General features: G+C 47.1%; 2 protein-coding genes across 13 annotated transcripts in view; one reads left to right on the top strand and one right to left on the bottom strand.

Moving 5' to 3' along the window:
• CCDC103 (coiled-coil domain containing 103) lies at window positions 1–6,373 on the bottom strand. Of its 8 annotated transcripts, none has more exons than XM_011940113.1 (4): window positions 5,643–5,728; window positions 4,261–4,412; window positions 3,744–3,876; window positions 1–3,040 (listed from the first exon to the last, which is right to left on the bottom strand). In XM_011940113.1, the coding sequence occupies exon 4, from the start codon at window positions 1,571–1,573 to the stop codon at window positions 329–331; it is 1,245 nt and encodes a 414-aa protein (XP_011795503.1). In that variant the 5' UTR covers window positions 1,574–3,040; window positions 3,744–3,876; window positions 4,261–4,412; window positions 5,643–5,728; the 3' UTR covers window positions 1–328. The 8 variants fall into 8 exon arrangements, with proteins under 8 accessions (XP_011795503.1, XP_011795508.1, XP_011795511.1 ...); XM_011940118.1 differs by lacking the exon at window positions 5,643–5,728 and adding an exon at window positions 5,971–6,373 and having other exon boundaries at window positions 1,710–3,040; XM_011940121.1 differs by having other exon boundaries at window positions 1,710–3,087; window positions 5,643–5,788.
• EFTUD2 (elongation factor Tu GTP binding domain containing 2) overlaps window positions 5,832–17,732 on the top strand; it is a 44,329-nt gene continuing 32,428 nt past the window's right edge. For 2 of the 5 annotated variants that reach the window (XM_011940125.1, XM_011940123.1), the window contains exons 1-4: window positions 5,832–6,132; window positions 10,642–10,750; window positions 14,984–15,149; window positions 16,413–16,491. In XM_011940125.1, the coding sequence (XP_011795515.1) occupies window positions 10,646–10,750; window positions 14,984–15,149; window positions 16,413–16,491 (350 nt within the window). In that variant the 5' untranslated portion in view covers window positions 5,832–6,132; window positions 10,642–10,645. Of the gene's footprint in view, window positions 6,529–9,218; window positions 9,383–10,641; window positions 10,751–14,983; window positions 15,150–16,412; window positions 16,492–17,732 lie in introns of all 5 variants that reach the window. The other 3 variants (XM_011940122.1, XM_011940124.1, XM_011940126.1) reach the window with 3 other exon arrangements.

The following is a 17,732-nucleotide window of genomic DNA, read 5'->3' as shown; positions in this document are numbered from 1 at the left end:
CACGATTCAACACTGATCAGTGTTTACCACTGGATAAATGTGAGTTCACGCCTTCCTTCTCTGACCTAAGTGTGAAGTCAGGAAACACATGTACCCTAACTACTTCCATCCTGACCTCAGTCCCCAATCTCCCACCAGCCTCAAGCCCCTCCACTTCTCAGATCAGGCCCCAGACCTGCCCATGAAAACGGGGAGCAGGCTATAACTAACAGATTTGTCCACATGTTCCTACCACACGTCCCACCCCGGGTACCCACCGAGACATCTGGTATCATTTAACAAAGACATTGAAGGACAACTGGTCGTCAGAGCTGGGCAAAGAGAGATCCTAGGGGGAGAAGTTGGGACAACACTGAAATAAGTAACAGCAGCAACGACAGAGGTGAATGGTGACGAAGACTGCCGTGATGAACAGGTAGCCTATCAGGGTGAGCTCCACGGCCGAGCGAGTCTCGGGATCTGACAACGAGGCTGGGTAGCGCCCACGAGATGTCACGCCCAGCCGGAAGCCAGCAACTCGCACACCCTGCCTCCAGCAATAGTAGATGCCCCGGTCATCCAGCTGGGTGAAGCGGATGTGGAGCTGGTTGCCGTGGTCAATGAACACCCTCATGGACCTGTTGACACCCTTCAGGTACTGTGTGCGGTAGAGGTGCTGGCGGTCTTTGTCCCAGGCCACCGCATGCTCTGGCCGGGCCCCGGGACAGGAGATGATGAGTCCATGGCCCAGTCTCTGCTGGTGGAACTGAATGGGCACCTGGGGCACCCAGGGCCGGCTGCCCACTTTGGACACATAGTTAATGATGGCCAGCACACCCTCCCGGATGGTCTTCGTCTTCTCACAGGGTACTATGCAGCTCCGAACCAGCAGCTCAGGGGTGTGGTGCCTGGCCTTGGTCTGCAGCTTCCTTGGCACAGCCCTTGAACCACAGGACACCACATCGGGCACCGCCTTGAGGTAGCGTGGGGAGAGGTCTGGGCTCTGCAGGTAGCAGAGGCCGATGCGCCACTGCTCCCCACGCACCCCGCAGCGGTCACAGGGGGTCCATTCCCAGAAGGTGGTGAAGACATGGAGGTGCCCATAGTATTCATCTGCAAAGGGCTCCTGGCCCTCGTCCTGGAAGGTGGCCACCATTCCCTCACTGTTCTGGATGTCCACGTCGTAGGCGTAAAAGTAGTCCCCCTTGCGGGTGCCACAGAAGTACAGGCCCGAGTCCTCAGGCTGAGCCCTGAAAACCAACAGGCTGAACATGCGGATGCTGAAGCGGGTCAGCATGTCGCTGCCCACACGTACCTGGGCTGCCTCCGTCAGCACCCGCCCATCGAAGTCCGTCAGCACTGTGGTGTGGCTGCTACCTAGGTGCTTTTGGTAGAACCAGACTACAGCTGGCACCTCTTCGGGTTTGCAGTGACAGGGAAGCTCAAAGCTCATGTCGGCCAAGTAGGCTGCATTTTCAAACATCAGGAAAGCAGGGCAGGGGGTCTTCTGAAAAATGTTTTCCTTCTCTACAATTTCAAAGGCCTGGAGACCCCCCCATGCCCACAGGAGCACAGTGGTGAGGGCCAGGTGCATGCCTGAAGGAGTGAGGGGTCAGAGGGGCAGGGCAAAACCAAGGCATTAAAGGCTCATGGGGCTCCTAGAAAGCACTGATGAGCCGAGGCCTCTGGATGAGGAAAGGATTATGCAGCCAGGAAAAGCAGCAACAACCTGCAGAGGAAGTTGCCAAATGCAAGGCAATCTATGCCCAGTGGATGTACAAGATGCCCTTCTAACATTCCAGACCCGATCTTGGGGGGAAAGCCATTCTAGAACCTGGCCTTCACTCCCCTTTCTAGAACACTGGCACTCACCCAAGAACGGGTCAAAGGAAACCGGAATGAGGGCGGGCGGGCCGAGGTGCTCAGGCAGGGAAGTCTCTACCTCAGTGCTCCAGGGCCTGCCCTGCCAGCCTGGTGGGAAAGTCTTCCCTTTCATCAATCCGGGAAATGGAGGAAACCCGCTGTCCTGCATATCTGGCCATTCAGGAGGCTGGCTGGACCTGAGCTGATGGCTTGGGACTTTCCCAGGCCCAACCTGCACAAGAACTGAGTCTCTGGGGGAAAATTCAACCCCTCCAATGAGGTAGCATTTGATCATTTGTTGATTACATGTCCATTCATTGGTTTGGGGCTATAAACATTCTTGTTAAGAGCTGTGGAGATCAGTGTTTGTTTACCATAAAGATTTTGCTTTTTCTTTTTCTGAGTGGAGGCTGTAACTGGTATAGCCAGCATTTGGTTGGGCACACACTCATCTCTCAAGGCCAGTGGGCTAGAGGCTTGGCAGACTCTAAGAGTGGGAAAAAAACTGCTTTCAACTTCCTGAGTTCTTGACTGTCCCGTGGATACACACAGTTCAAAATAGCGAGACACTGAGAGACTGGAGAAATGGGGAAGACTTGATTCCTATTTTTGCTCTGAAAATTCCAAGTGAGTAGGGAACCTTAGTTCCCTAAGGTTTCTTATTACGGTCCTGCAGAACCCCCAAGACAACAACCAAAAAACTGGCTCCAGTGACCAACGGGACCTCTGAGAGTAGCTTGTCGCATCAGTCAACCTGGTATAGCTCCAGCAGCTCCTGCAGGAGCCTCTCCTCCTCCTGGAGCCCACCAGACTGCTCCTCCAGACCCTGCTCCTCCCAGCTGAGCCCCTCCTTCATGGATCTGGGGACGCCCATGGCTTTCAGCTTCTGAAACAAGCCCTTGCAGCTCTCTCTCTCTGCCTGGCTCAGCAGGCTCAGGTTCAGTGTGAAGCGCCCAGTGCTCGCCAGGCTGCGTAGGATCCCCAGCACCGCTGCCCGGTCAGCCGGCCCCACGTGATCAGCCAGTGCCACCAGCAGCTCCCCGAGAAGTCCAAACCCCACATCTGTCTGGAAGAGGCGGCCCAGCTTTGGACCCCCAAGCTGCAGTAGAGTCTGGTAGCGCTTTGGCCCACTTAGCAAGTGTCGTCGCCAATCACGGTAGAAGTCAGCAGAGGTCTCAGGCTGGACGGGGGTTTTCTCCTGAATCACAAAGGAAGGAAAGGGAGTCAGGAGCTCTTCCAGTTGCTCTGCAACAGTGACAGTGAGGAGAACCTGTCGGTCTTCATCTTACTCTCTTCATCCTACTACTCTCTGAGCACTGGGAAGGCTGTGGTCCTTGGGGGCCTCATTTTCAGATGAGGAAGCTGGGGATGAGACAGGGAGGGCCCCCAAGGAATCCACACCATGATTTGAGATTCTCATTTATACTGGAATTTTCCTATTCAAGAATAGAGACATAGCTCTGGCCTTCAAGAGTAAGTTGGGGTTAACTGTAAGTTGTACGGATGGGTTGATTGGAAATCTCAGGAAGAGAGAAAGGAACTCAAGGATCTGAATGTCGGGGTCTCTCTCTCAACACTGTCACAGGATCATTGCACTAGACACCATACAACCCAGAGGCAGAGCAACCCAAATCTGATCTGAGAATGAAGGTCAAAGGTCTAAGGGAAGTGGAGCTTCCTAGCCCAACTTTCCGACTCATTCTGCCCAGTTCAACTCAGCTTCGCCATCTGCTGTTTGTTTTTCTTTCTGGGATTGGAGGCAGAAACCTATCTGTAGGTTTAACATGACAAATAAAGACGATGTATGTGTGGTTAAAACAAAACAAAACAAAACGAAAAAACAGGATTGAAGCTTTAGGGCAGAGAATCCTGCTGGACTAAAGAGGCAGGGCCTCACCTACCGGGGAGATTTCAGTGGCCACATCCTGGAAGGTCCTTCCCTGAATAGTGTGACAGTTCCAGGGCACAGTTCTCTTTCCTCCCATCTTGTCCTTCCGCTCCAGTGGCTTCAGATGTGATGCAAGGACAATACCCCTGTGGGCAAAGGACAGAAATTAGGCAATGGACTTAATGCTGTGTCTGTGGGCGTGAGGCAGATAGACTTTGCATGGTATAGGATGAACCTGTTACAGACCAACATGGCCATAATAATAACAATAACCACAGCGATAGCTGACTGCTTTCAAGCACTTCACACGTGTCAGACACTTGCTCAGTCTTACGTACAAGAACTCATTTAATTATAACAGTTACTGTTTTCCAGATAAATAATTGAGACTCAGAGAGGTTAAGGAAATTGCATAAGATCAAATAGTAGGGGGTGGGGCCAGGACTGAAGCCCAGAATGGTTTGATTTCAGGGTTAACTACTATAGTCCACCATAACAGGAGGGCCTGAGAAAAACGGCAGTGAGCCAACCTGAACTCCTCATAGGAAGCCACCCTCTGTTCCACTGCCCGTAACTTGGCAGCATTCTCCCGTTTGTACTTCTCATCAGCAGTGAGTGCAGCCTGCAGCTCTTTCTCCAAAGCCTTGAAGTCGATGATGTCATTCCTTTCCATGGCCTGTGCCTGGGAAGGCAAAGGGAATACACGTCAGTGGACGGTCAATATCAGGGGAAAGAGGGTTATTGGATTATTCGCCAGAACACAAATGACCCCAAAGCACTCTGGACATTGTCACTCACACTGGGAGGTGTTACAAAAATCTGGTTTTCTATTTTATACAGACAAGTTGAATTTCACAGTGAGGACTTACACAAGACTTGTCCCTGAAAATAGAATACAGAGTCCTAACTTTCAATTTGGAGTTCTGTCTTAATTTTGCTCTGTGCCTCTAAAAATACTTTTAACTTTGGTGCTTCAGTCGAGGAGGCATTTGGATCTCAGAATTCAGTTTCTTCACTCTTCCCCCATAGGATTGTTCTACAGCAAGTTGTTTCAACAGGGGACCTCACACAAAAGCAGAACTCTTCTTAGGTACCTTTGAGCTCAGGGATAAAGTTTCATTCTTCATTGAATGTCTTTAGTGAGGAAGGAGACTTTCACCCAAACCACACGCAACGACTGAGCAGGAAATCAAGCAGAAGGGGCAGAGGAAGGAGCTCAATGACCCTATCCCCAAATCCCTCTGTCCAGCCCAGGGCTGGAACAGAGGTCCCTAGGTACCTGGGCAATGTCTTTGGTTCTACCACTGTACTTCTGTAGCTTCTGCATATCTGAGGCTGACTGATTTCTAGAGATATCCTTTTCTCTTTTTTAGACAGGGTCTTGCTCTGTTGCCCAGGCTGGAGTGCAGTGGCATGATCTCGGCTCATTGCAGCCTCTGCCTCTGGGGTTCAAGCAACTTTCGTGCCTCAGCCTCCCGAGGAGCTGGGACTATAGGCGTGCACCACCACGCCCGGCTAATTTTTGTATTTTTAGGAGAGACGGGGTTTCATCATGTTGGCGAGGCTGGTCTCGAACTCCCGACCTCAAGTGATCCACGTGCCTCGGCCTCTCAAAGTGCTAGGATTACAGGCGTGAGCCACCTGCAGAGAGATTCTCTACGTGGGTTCTAGTTGTGGCTCTGGCATTTACTTGTTGTGGAACCTCTCTGAACTGCAAACTCCTAGTGAGTTGAGTTAGATTTTGTGGCGGGGTCATCATCAACAGCCCTAGCGCAAGGAAGCAGGAGGTCCCTAACCAATTCCACGGCCACCCTACCCCAACGTGGGGAATCTGAACGCCAAGAAGGGGCTGGGCTGGCCAGTAACCGAACTCAAGTGTCCAGTTCTCAGCCCTCCCCAGGCATTTACTAACCCTTCCGTCCCCTTACTCAGGCTCCCGGACCTTCACTCCAGCAGCCCCGGCCTTGGTCCCCTTGTTTTCTTTGGCGATCCCCTGATAAGTCAACAGGAAGGCAGCCCCGCGCGGACCACGCCCACAGCTGTGGTTGCCCAGCAACTGCGCTAACAGCCTGGCCACGTGATCTGCCGGAAGGCCCCCCATTTCAGGGTAGTCCCGAGGCGCCTGATCAGATTCGTTCATCCTCAGGTCTCACCCTCTTTGGAGCAGCCCACGTCTTGGGCTACTCGTCTTGGGGACCCGCTACTCCGCCTTGCCAGCTCCTGTCTCCGCGAGGGCATACCTCGGAACTAGTCCTCAGGCGGAGCGTTGTCCTCCCGGGCAGAAAGGCGACAGCGGCGTCTGCGGGGTCCTTCCTGGCGGCGGGCGCAGACGTTTCTTTGGCGTGGGGCGGAAGCGCGTTCTCCGGCGGCGGCCTGGGAACTCTTGGCTGAGCAGGCTGGAGGTAAGTTGAAGCGGGTCAGCGGCAGGGAATGGTTGCTCCAGGTGGGATAGGAAATTAAAAAGCGTCAGATCTGGAAGAGGCCTTATATGCTATCTGCCCTTTTCTCTTTACGGATGGGTAAATTGAGGCCGGGAGCGGAAAAAATAATGGAAGATCCTCTCTTCCGCGTGCCTCCCCAAAGCTTTCGAAGCGCGCACGCACGCACACACCTCGATTTCGGGGCTGCCTCTATAGCCTCAGTCCGTAAAATCGTATCCCTAGGAAGGAATGTTGCTCTAACTGTCCAGTCCCCTCGCTCACTCCCTTTTCCATCTGTGCCGCCTTCAGCCGTTGTCTGCCAAGTTCCCTCCGACGTTCCCTTTGAGCGCCTGCATTGTAGTGGGAAGCGGCAGTGAGGTTTGTTACCATGAGTCGCTAGTTTTGTGTAACTGTGGGCAAATCAGCTATATTCTCTGTACCATGTTAGAGTCACTCATTATTTCGATAAATACTTATTGAGGGCTTAGTCTACGCTAGGCACTGTTCTAAGTGAACAAAACAAGCCCTTGCTTAAACTGTAGTTGGGGTAATGAACAGTAAACAACTAGATATAAGTCAGCTAGTGATAAATGTATAACATTTGTGAATAACAATAAAACAGTGAAAGTGGGGAATTGGAGAGTATGTATGGGGGACTTTTAGAGTGACAGAGAAGGTGACATTTTAGTGGAAACCTGATTGAAATAAAGGGACAAGGTGAAAATATCAAAGGGAAGAGCGTTTTGGACAAAGAGAATGGCAAGTGCAATGGCCCTGAGGCAGAACTGAACTTGGTTTTTTCCATGAACAGCTTTATATAAAAATTTTTTCAATCGGCCGGGCGGGGTGGCTCATGCCTATAATCCTAGCACTTTGGGAGGCGGACGCGGGCAGATCACCAGAGGTCAGGAATTGGAGACCAGCCTGGCCGAAATGGTAAAACCCCCTCTCTACTAAAAATACAAAAAAATTAGTCGGGCGTAGTGGTGCACGCCTGTAGTCCCAGCTACTCGGGAGGCTGAGGCAGGAGAATCTCTTGAACCCAGGAGGCGGAGGTTGCAGTGAACCGAGATCGTGCCGTTGCACTCCAGCCTGGGCAACAAGAGCAAAACTCTGTCTCAAAAAATATATACAAAATAAATAGATAAATAATTTCTTCAAGCACTTGACTGGGGTCTTGGGATAAGCATAAATGCAATAATAGCTTTTTGGAAGTAAAAAGAATCTGTATGCATGTGAAAGTTTCCATAATAATTTACATTTAGTTATTGGTCCTTGGAGCTCCGATTCTCTCTCTACATTCAGCACCCAGCAGGTGGCATTGAGGGAGGTGGAGGTATCAGTCTAATCCAAGAAATATCAGCATCTTAAAATTAAATATCCCATTCAGTTAACATTTATCCAATTTCTACTTATGCAAGGTGCTGTCTTGGCTGTTGACTGTGTTAGCATTGGTACTTTTTTCTCAACTATTTAAAAATGTAAAATGCAGCTGGGTGCAGTGGCTCACAGCTGTAATCTCAGCACTTTGGGAGGCCGAGGCAGGCGAATCTCCTGAGGTCAGAAGTTCGAAACTAGCCTGGCCAACGTGGTGAAACCCCATCTCTACTAAATAAATACAAAAATTAGCCAGGTGAGTTGGTGGGTGCCTGTAATCCCAGCTACTTGGGAGGTTGAGGCAGGAGAATTGCTTGAACCTGTGAGGCGGAGGTTGCAGTGAGTCAAGATCGTGCCACTGCACTCCAGCCTGGGCAACAGAGTGGGACTCTGTCTCAAAAAAATAAAAAAGTAAAATGCATTCTTAGCTGGAGGACCATGCAAAAACAGGTGGAGGGGCCAGATTTGGCCACAGGTCAGAGTTTGTCAATTCTTGCCCTAAAATATTAGGAGGTGAAGAGGCATTGTGTCAGCAGCTTACTGTCAAATATTTGGGGAAAAGAAAGTTATTTGTACTGTTCTTGCCACTTTTTGGTATTATTTTAAAATTAAATTTAGTATCATAAAAGAAGTGAAGGGAAGAAGCGGGTGCTTGGAACACAGGGTTCTCATGATCAAGGATGACAAAAAATAATGCTAGCTGTTTATTGAGCCTGGGACTCTGGTAGATTCTTTACACAGGGTGTTTTTTGTAATCCTCATAAACATTTGTTCAGTGAGGATTATTCATTCCATTTTCCAGTTGAGGAATAAGAATCAGGTTTGGAGAGATGAAGCAACTTACCTGAAGTTACATAGTTGTTAGTGACAAAGTTAGGATTTGAATCTAAGTCTTCCAACTCCAGAGCCCTGATGCTCTAGTCTGTTATTTATTGCTTATAAACTATAGGTGGTGATGGTAATTAGTACAGTTAACTACTATTTGTTTATTTATTTTATTTATTTATTTTTTGAGACAGAGTCTTGCTCCGTTGCCCAGGCTGAAGTGCAGTGGTGCAATCTCAGCTCACTGCAACCTCTGCCTCCTGGATTCAGGTAATTCTCCTGCCTCAGCCTCCTGAGTAGCTGGGACTACTGGTGCGTGCCACCACACCTGGCTAATTTTTTGTATTTTTAGTAGAGACGGGGTTTCACTGTGTTAGGCAGGATGGTTTCGATCTCCTGACCTTGTGATCTGCCCACCTTGCCCTCCCAAAGTGCTGGAATTACAGGTGTGAGCCACTGCACCCAGCCAGTTAACTAGTATTTAAGACAAGGTTAAACACTGATAAAGATGCAAAAAGCTCTAGTAGGATAGGGGAATGAGAAATTGAGGAGCTAGGAAAGCTTGAAGGAGGTGGTGGCATTCTAACTGTTTCTTTGAATAGAATTTCAATAATTGTGGAATTATGGAAAAAACCCACAAAACACTACTTACTTACAAAGGGAAAATGAGTAACTTTACAATAGAGAGGCCTGGCAAACATCACCTTAAGGAAGTGATCAAAGTTAACGTTACCACCAATGGGGCAAATTGAAATCATGTATCACCTGATAGGAAATGCTTTGAGAAGCACAGTTCTCACATGTTCTCACAGCATCACTTCTATGATATTCCTGCCTAAAACACATAACCCGAATATTATCATAAGGTAACATCAGACAACCTCAAATCAAGGGACATCCTTAAGGATGTCATGACAGTCCTTGGAAGGAAAGACTGAAGATTGTAGATCCAAAGACTGAAGATTGTAAATCCAAAGAGACTAAAGACATGACAACCAAATGCAAACATGATCCTGGATTGGATCCTTGGGCGTGTAAGATATTATTGGAACAATCTGTGAAACTTGAATGGGATCTGTAAATTAGGTGGTAGTAATGTGTGAATATTAATTTTCTGATTTTGATGGTTGTACTGTGGTTATGTAGGAGAATGTTCCTGTTTGTAGGAGTCACACAAGGTGAGGGAGAGGTTGGCAAACTTTGTCTGTTAAGGACTGGATAATATTTTAGACTTTGTGAGCCATATGGTTTCAGTCCCAACTACTCAACTCCGCTATTACAGTGTAAAGGCAACTGTAGATGATGTAAATGAATATGCATGGCTGTTTTCCAGTGAAGCTTTTTTTTTTTTTTTTGAGATGGAGTCTCGTTTTGTCTCCCAGGCTGGAGTGCAGTGGCGCCACCTCAGCTCACTGCAACCTCCACCCCCTGGGTTCAAGGGATTCTCCTACATCAGCCTCCTGAGTAGCTGGAATTACAGGCATATGCCACCATACCCAGCTAATTTTTGTATTTTTAGTAGAGACAGGGTTTTGCCATGTTGACTAGGCTGGTCTCGAACTCCTGACCTCAGGTGATCTGTCCGCCTTGGCCTCCCAAAGTGGTGGGATTGCAGTTGTGAGCCACCGTGCCAGGCCTCCCAATGAAATTTTTTAAGTAGACACAGACATTTGAATTCCTTATAATTAATTTTCATGTATCGTGAAATATTTTTCTTTTGACAACTTAAAAATGTTGAAAAGCATTCTTAGCTAGAGGGCCATGCAGAAACAGCTGGAGGGGCCAGATTTGGCCACAGGCCAGAGTTTCCTCCTTACACTAAAGTATTAGGAGGTGATGAGCCACTGTGTCAACTGCTCACTTTCAAATAATTTAGGAAAAAGTAAGTTGTTTGTACTATTCTTGCCACTTTTTGACATTGAGTTATCTTAAAATTAAATTTGGTATTAAAAGTGGAGGAAGGGGATCTCCTCTTTTGGCTTTGGAGCGCCCCGCCCCGTCTCTGTAGGGGGAGCTTCTTCCTTCTGTCTTCTTTCCTTCTTGCCCGTTAAGCTCTGCTTGAAACCAAAAAAAAAAACAAAAAGTGGAGGGAAGACTACATAAATAGAGACAAGTAGGGCAGAGACTTGGGTAAAGTACTGGTCTTTGGGAGGAGCCTTCAGCAGATTGATGTCACTGGGAGGAGGCATGTGAAAGGGGGATGGCCAACCATAAGACTAGGTAGGTGGGGCCACCACATGGAGGCCTTGATTACCTTGCCAGAATCTAACTCCTCTCCTTGAATTTTAGCATCATGGACACCGACTTATATGATGAGTTTGGGAATTATATTGGACCAGAGCTTGATTCTGATGAAGATGACGATGAATTGGGTAGAGAGACCAAAGATCTTGATGAGGTAAAGCAAATATATTGCTCTTTTCATCTCGCTCTTACTTATTTTTATTTAAGACAAGGTCTCACTCTGTTGCCAGGCTGGAGTGCAGTGACGCAATCTCAGCTCACTGCAACCTCCACCTCCTGGGCTTAAGTGATCCTCCCATCTTGGCCTCCCAAGTAGCTGGGACTACAGGCATGCAACACCATGCCCAGCTAATTTTTTTATTTTTCATAGAGACAAAATGTTGCCCAGGCTGGTCTCGAACTCCTGAGCTCAAGAATCCACCCACCTTGGCCTCCCAAAGTGCTGGGATTACAGGCATGAGCCACCATGCCCAGCCCCCTCTTTTCTTTTTTCTTTCTTTTTTTTTTTTTTGAGACAGCCTCACCCTGTTGCCCAGGCAGGAGCACAGTGGCACCATCTTGGCTCACTGCAGCCTCTGCCTCCCGGATCCAAGCGATTCTCATGCCTCCGCCTCCTAAGTAGCTGGGATTACAGGTGTGTGCCACAATGCCTGGCTAATGTTTTTTGTATTTTTAGTAGAGACGGGATTTCACTATGTTGTCCAGGCTGGTCTTGAACTCCTGACTTCAAGCAATGCACATGCCTCGGCCTCCCAGAGTGTTGGGATTACAGGTGTGAGCCACTGCACCTGGACAGATTTATTTTTTTTAATTACATTGAGGTATAACAGAGATGCATAGATTTTGGTAATGGAGACAGGAAAGAAAGATGTCCATTCTAAGACTGGGCGCATTGGCTCATGTCTGTAATCCCAGCACTTTGGGAGGCTGAGGTGGGCGGATGACCTGAGGTCAAGAGTTTGACACCAGTCTGGCCAACATGATGAAACCCCATCTCTATTAAAAATACAAAAATTAGCTGGGCATGGTGGCATGCACCTGTAGCCCCAGCTACTCCGGAGCCTAAGGCAGGAGAATCTCTTGAACCCAGGTGGAGATTGCAGTGAAACTCCATCTCAAAAAAATAAAAAAAATTAAAAATTTAAAAAACAATGATAAAAGAATATTGGTTTAGTTTTATTTTAGACTTGTTGAGCTACTGTAGACTCAGTAGAGGTAATTACAGGCAGTCAGAAGTGATTATATAAAATCCTGCAGTTAGATTCATAATATATTCAGCAGTATGGGGCAGGAGAAAACTGGCTTGATAACTATTTTGGAGCCACCACCAGTAGGATATATGTGGCTGCCAAAAGAGCTAATGTAATCTTAGGCCACTTTAGTAGAAGTAGAGTGTAAGATGGTAGGAGGTAGCCAGTCTTATCACTGGGGGGCTTTGTGTTCTTAAGGAAGAGGTTGGCATGCTGGAATTTGTGTGAAGGAAAACAATCACCCAGCAGTCCCTCTACCCACCTGCCTACACCTGTACTCATATACAATGCCTTCCCTTCCATTCTTATGAATTATTTGTTCATGCTTCTGTCTACTAGAAACTAATCCCATCCCTTCTCACCTCTCAAGACCTTTGGCAGTTCTTGAGAGAACTGACCTTTGGCAGTTCTCTGCTGTGTCATCAGTTTTCCCTACTGGATCATCCCGGTCAGCATACACAGAAAAAGTATCATTTCATCCTAAAACTCTCTTGACCCCATATCCCTCTTCATTTACCTCCAGATTTTTCCTGCTTTCCAGTGCAGCACATCTCAAATGAGTTGTTCATAGTTACTGTCTCCAGATCCTCTCCTCCCTTTTTCCTTCAAACCCACTTCCATCCTTTTGCCTCTCCCATTCCACAGACTGCTCTTGTCAAGGTCACTAGTGACCTCTGCCTTGCTGAATCCCAAGGTCAGTTCCCAGCCCTTATCCCACATGACCTGCCTGCATCGTCTGACCCAGCTGATCATTCCCTCTTTAAAATACTCTCTTCCTTTGGCTTTCAGAGAACCCCTGCTTTTCCTCCTCACTGACCATCCCTTCTCAGCCTTTGCTGCTGCTTCCTCATCATCTCCCTGACCTCCAAATGTCAGCAGGCCCAGGGCTCCATTCCTTAGACCTCTTCTCTGTCTACACTCACTCCTCTGGGGATCTCATCTAGTCTATCAAATAACTTGCATTCACGACGACTCAGATTTGTATCTCCAATCTGGACTTTCCTCTTGAATGTCACGTTTGTATGTCCACCTTCCTACATGGCGTCTCTACTTAATGTCTGACAGGGAATCTCAAACCTGGCGTTATCTCACACATTAAGTACTGAGCTTTCCCTGCCCTGCTCTCCCAACCTGTTCTTACAGTCTTTCTTCCTCATCTCAATAAAGGCAAGGCTGTTTTCCAGTGCTCAGATCAAAAACCTTGCTGCTTCTCTTTTTTCTCATACCTCCTTTCAGTTCAGTAGAAAACAGTTTTGACTCTACCTTTGTAATGTATCCAGAATTCAGCCTCTCCTCACCACCTTCCCAGTTCCTACTCTGTCTAGTCCAAGCCACCATCACTGTTCCTTCTTTCCTGAATTACTGCAGTAGCCCCCTAACTAATCTCCTTGTTTCTGGTGTCTCAGCCTAGGGTCCGGAGTGGTTCTTTTAAAACAAATCTGATCGTATCACTTCTCTGCTCCAGACCCCTGGTGCAGAGTTTCTTCATCTCGGTACTTTTGACATTGGGGCCAGATAATTCTGTGAGGATTCTGTGTGTTGTAGAATGTTTAGCAGCATCCATGGCCTCTACCCACTGGATGCTAATGGCGCCTGCCTCACTACTTTTGCTCTAGAGTAAAAGTAAAGTCCAATTTCTTAGAGTGGTCTCGAAGATCCTGTGTATTTGCCTCCCGTGTGATCACAGCTTCCTGTTCCCCAATCCTTCGCTCCATTCTCGCCATGTTGGCTTTCTTGCTAAACCTCAAAGTTGCCACATGCTCTTGGCTCTGGGCCTTTGCATTCTCTGTTTCATCAGCCGACTAGAATGCTCTTCCCCAGATACCTGTAGAGCTTATTCTCTCTCTGCAGATTTTTTGCTCCAGTAGTACCTCTTTTTCCTTCGTTGCCTTAGTTCTAACACCTGGAACAGTGCTTTGCACATATTACATGCTCAGTAAGTGTTTTAGGACATAAAGGGTGATCTGGTAGCCACCTTAGATTATTTCGAAAAGTTTTTAGCAGAAGCGAGAATGACTTCATTAATGTTGCATGTGACTATGGATTAATTTGTAAGGAGGTAGAATTGAAGTTGTTTAATTGTAAAGTGTACAATTTAATGGCTTTTAGGGTATTCATAGAGTCACGCAACTGTCATCACAATCAATTTTAGAACATTTTCATTATCTCAGAAAAAACTCCGTACCCCTTAACCTTGTTGCCCTCCCACCCACACCTACCCTGCCAGCCTTGGGCAATCTGCTTTCTGTCTGTATAGATTTGCTTATTCTGAATATTTTCATATAAATGGAATCATATAATATGCAGGTTTTTCAGTCTGGCCTCTTTACTCACATCATGTTTTCAAGGCTCATCTGTGTTGTAGCATGTGTATACCTGTAGCAAGTACAGGTATTTTGTTTGTTTTTGCTGCCGAATCCTTTGTATGGATGGACCACATTTCATTTATCCAGTTATCAGTTCATCAACATTTGGTTGTTCCCATTTTTTGCCTGTTGTAAATAATGCCACTATGAACACTGATTACTAAGTTTTTGTGTGGCCATAAGTTTTCATTTGTCTTGGGTATATACTTAGGAGTGGACTTGCTGGGTCATATGTAACTGTGTTGAACATTTTGAGGAACTGCCAAACTATTTTCCAAAGCAGCTGCACCTCTTTCCCATCAGCAGTGTGTGAGGTTTCAGTTTCTCCACATCCTTACCGGCACCTGTTATTATCTGTCACAAAGTTATTTTCCAACAACAATTCTGTGGATATAAGTGAAAATGTTAAAGGTATGGGCTTATCCCCAGTTTTTACCTCTGTCTTGTGGTTTCTGCCCTTGGAGAAAGTTGCTTTTTTTCCCCCTAAAGGGCGGTGCTGTGATTTGTTTTCTCCAGTCTCAACCCACTTGTGACCAGTGGCCCACATTCAGGAAGGGGCAAGTTTGAATCAGGAGCACTGTCCATGGCCTCGGCTTAGAGTCTTCTCTTTGTGAACGGTCTCAAAGGAGTGGAACCTACCCCACTGGCATAGAACTCAGAATAAGAAGCTGGCCAGCATGCACAGTCAGGGCTCTCACTCATGGAGGTGGTCAGACATCAAACAGGAAAGGCGTGTGCCTCTTGGATTCTCCTTCTCCCTCTTGCTTTCAGATGGATGATGATGACGATGACGATGACATAGGAGATCATGACGATGACCACCCCGGGATGGAGGTGGTGCTGCATGAGGACAAGAAGTACTACCCGACAGCCGAGGAGGTGTACGGCCCTGAGGTGGAGACCATAGTTCAAGAGGAAGATACTCAGCCTCTCACAGGTACGTTAAGAGGGGCTGGGCTGTGAGGAGGTGAAATTGAAACCTGGAAACTTCGTTTCATAGCTCTCAGCAAACCTTAAGAGTTCAGTAAATGAATTGATCAGTTTTTCTTTACTACCTTCAGGTACTGTTTCTGGTTTAAGATGCAGTTAATCGTCTTTTAATATTCAGTAAAGCTCTTAACTAGTTTCTAGGTAAATAAGAGTTATTTCTTATTTATATGCTATCAGTTTAGGTGCATGAAGACTAATTAAGTTTATTTACCCTGTGGCCTGATACGTTTTTCCATCCAAATAACTCCAACCCTTTTAACCAGTTCTCATAATGTGTATTGTCCATTTCTTTTTCTTTTTTTGAGACGAAGTCTTGCTCTGTCGCCCATGCTGGATTGTAGTGGCATAGTCTTGGCTCACTGCAACCTCCCCCTCCCTGGTTCAAGCAGTTTTCCTGCCTCACCTTCCCTAGTAGCTGGGATTATAGGCGTCTGCCACCACGCTTGGCTAATTTTTGTATTTTTAGTAGAAACGGGGTTTCACCATGTTGGCCAGGCTTGTCTTGAACTCCTGACCTCAAGTGATCTGCCTGCCCTGTCCTCCCAAAGAGCTGGAATTACAAGCGTGAGCCACTGCACCCAGCTTTATTGTTCATTTCTTAATAGTTTTCATAGGCTGGAAGTGGTGGCTCATGCCTGTAATCCCAGCACTTTTGGAGGCCAGAGCGGGAGGATCGCTTGAGCCCAGCAGTTCGAGACCAACCTGGGCAACATGGTGAAACCCCATCTCTACAAAAAAGTACAGAAATTAGCCAAGCACGATGGTGGACGCCTCCCAGCATCTCGGGAGACTGAGGTGGGAGGATCACTTGATCGTGCCATGTGTACGCTTCAGCCTGGGTAACAGGGTGAAACCCTGTGTCCCAAAAAAAAAAAAGTTTTCATTGATCTTTTGGAAAGTAATTGCATCTTATAAATGCAAGGAAAGATCTTGAACTGACATTGACCTCAACCTACATCCATTCCCTCTCCCTCCCTCCCACTCTTGCTCAAAATGATGCCCAGACTTCTCTTTCCACAATTCGAGGTCCTTCACTGTCTCATGCCAAACAGCATTTCCAAAACTTTCTCAACGTGAGTGATCCTTGAGAGTAAAATAAATTGATGTCATACATCATACATTCCGAAAGGTCAATCTAATGGAATAGTGCTCCGTATTTTTATGTTTTATGCCCACCTACACATCACTACCTTTTTTTTTTTGCTTCTAGAACCCATTATTAAGCCAGTAAAAACCAAGAAATTCACTCTGATGGAGCAGACATTACCTGTTACAGTGTATGAGATGGAGTAAGTTACAAGGTTTCTCAGCTTCTCTGCAGGAATGCTGTGGGTTCATGTTTTTGTAGAGATAGGAGGTGGTTTGTGGCTGAAGTAGCCAGTAAATTGTGGCAATACATAGCTCTCAAATTCTCCTTCAGCTTGTGTGGCTGCTGGGATATTTGGGCTCAATCTTAACTTTTCTCTTTGTTCATCCAGATGTTAGCTATTTCCTCTTCTTCCAGATCTTTAGTTTGATGTTGAAAGCCAGCCTTTAAGACAGATCTGGGTATTACAGTTATCATTGTTGGGTCCACCAGAGCCTGTTTGGACTTAGTAAGACTGCTGAGTATTTTAGGAACATGTTAGCTTTTTATTTTGTTTTTGTTGCTGTTGTTTTGAGATAAGGTCTCGTTTTGTTGCTCAGGCGGGAGTGCAGTGGCACAATCACAGCTCATTGCAGCCTTGACCTCCCAGGCTCAATAGATGTGTCTGCCTCAGCCTCCTGAGCTGGGACTATAGGAACATACCACCACGCCTGGCTAATTTTTGTGTTTTTTGTACGGTTTCACTATGTTGCCCAAGTTGGTCTCAAACTCCTGGGCTTAAATGATTCTCCTGCCTTAGTTTCCTAAAGTGCTGAGATTACAGGCGTGAGCCACCATACCTGGCCCTCAACTCTTTATTTTGAAAAGGAGAGCAAAAGCAGGTAGATATGTGTGTAGGATCATTTAGGTGCTCTCTCTCTCTTTTTTTTTTTTCTTTTTCCGATGCGGAGTCTCACTTTGTTGCCCAGGCCAGAGAGCAGTGGGGTGGTCTCAGCTCTCTACAACTTCCACCTTCCAGGTTCAAGTGATTCTCCTGTCTCAGCCTCCTGAGTAGCTGGGATTACAGGCACATGCCACCACATTCAGCTAATTTTTGTATTGTTAGTAGAGATGGGGTTTCACCATGTTGGAAGTCCTGGCTGAGTGCGGTGGCTCATGCTTGTAATCCCAGCACTTTGGGAGGTCGGGGCGGGTGGATCACCTGGGGTCAGGAGTTTGAGACCAGCCTGACCAACATGGTGAAACCCTGTCTCTGCTGAAAATGCAAAAATTAGTTGGTCATGGTGGCCTCGGCCTCCCAAAGTGTTGGGATTACAGACATGAGCCACTGCTCCTGGCCTAATTTTTTTGTATTTTTAGTAGAGACAGGGTTTCACCATGTTGGCCAGGCTGGTCTTGAACTCCTGACCTCAGGTGATCTGTCCGCCTTGGCCTCCCAAAGTG

The sequence above is a fragment of the Colobus angolensis genome, unplaced genomic scaffold, assembly GCF_000951035.1.
Source record: "Colobus angolensis palliatus isolate OR3802 unplaced genomic scaffold, Cang.pa_1.0 Scaffold187, whole genome shotgun sequence".
Lineage (NCBI taxonomy): Eukaryota > Metazoa > Chordata > Mammalia > Primates > Cercopithecidae > Colobus > Colobus angolensis.
The sequence above is the reverse complement of the archived record's forward strand: the minus strand, read 5'-3'. Positions and strand labels throughout refer to the sequence as shown.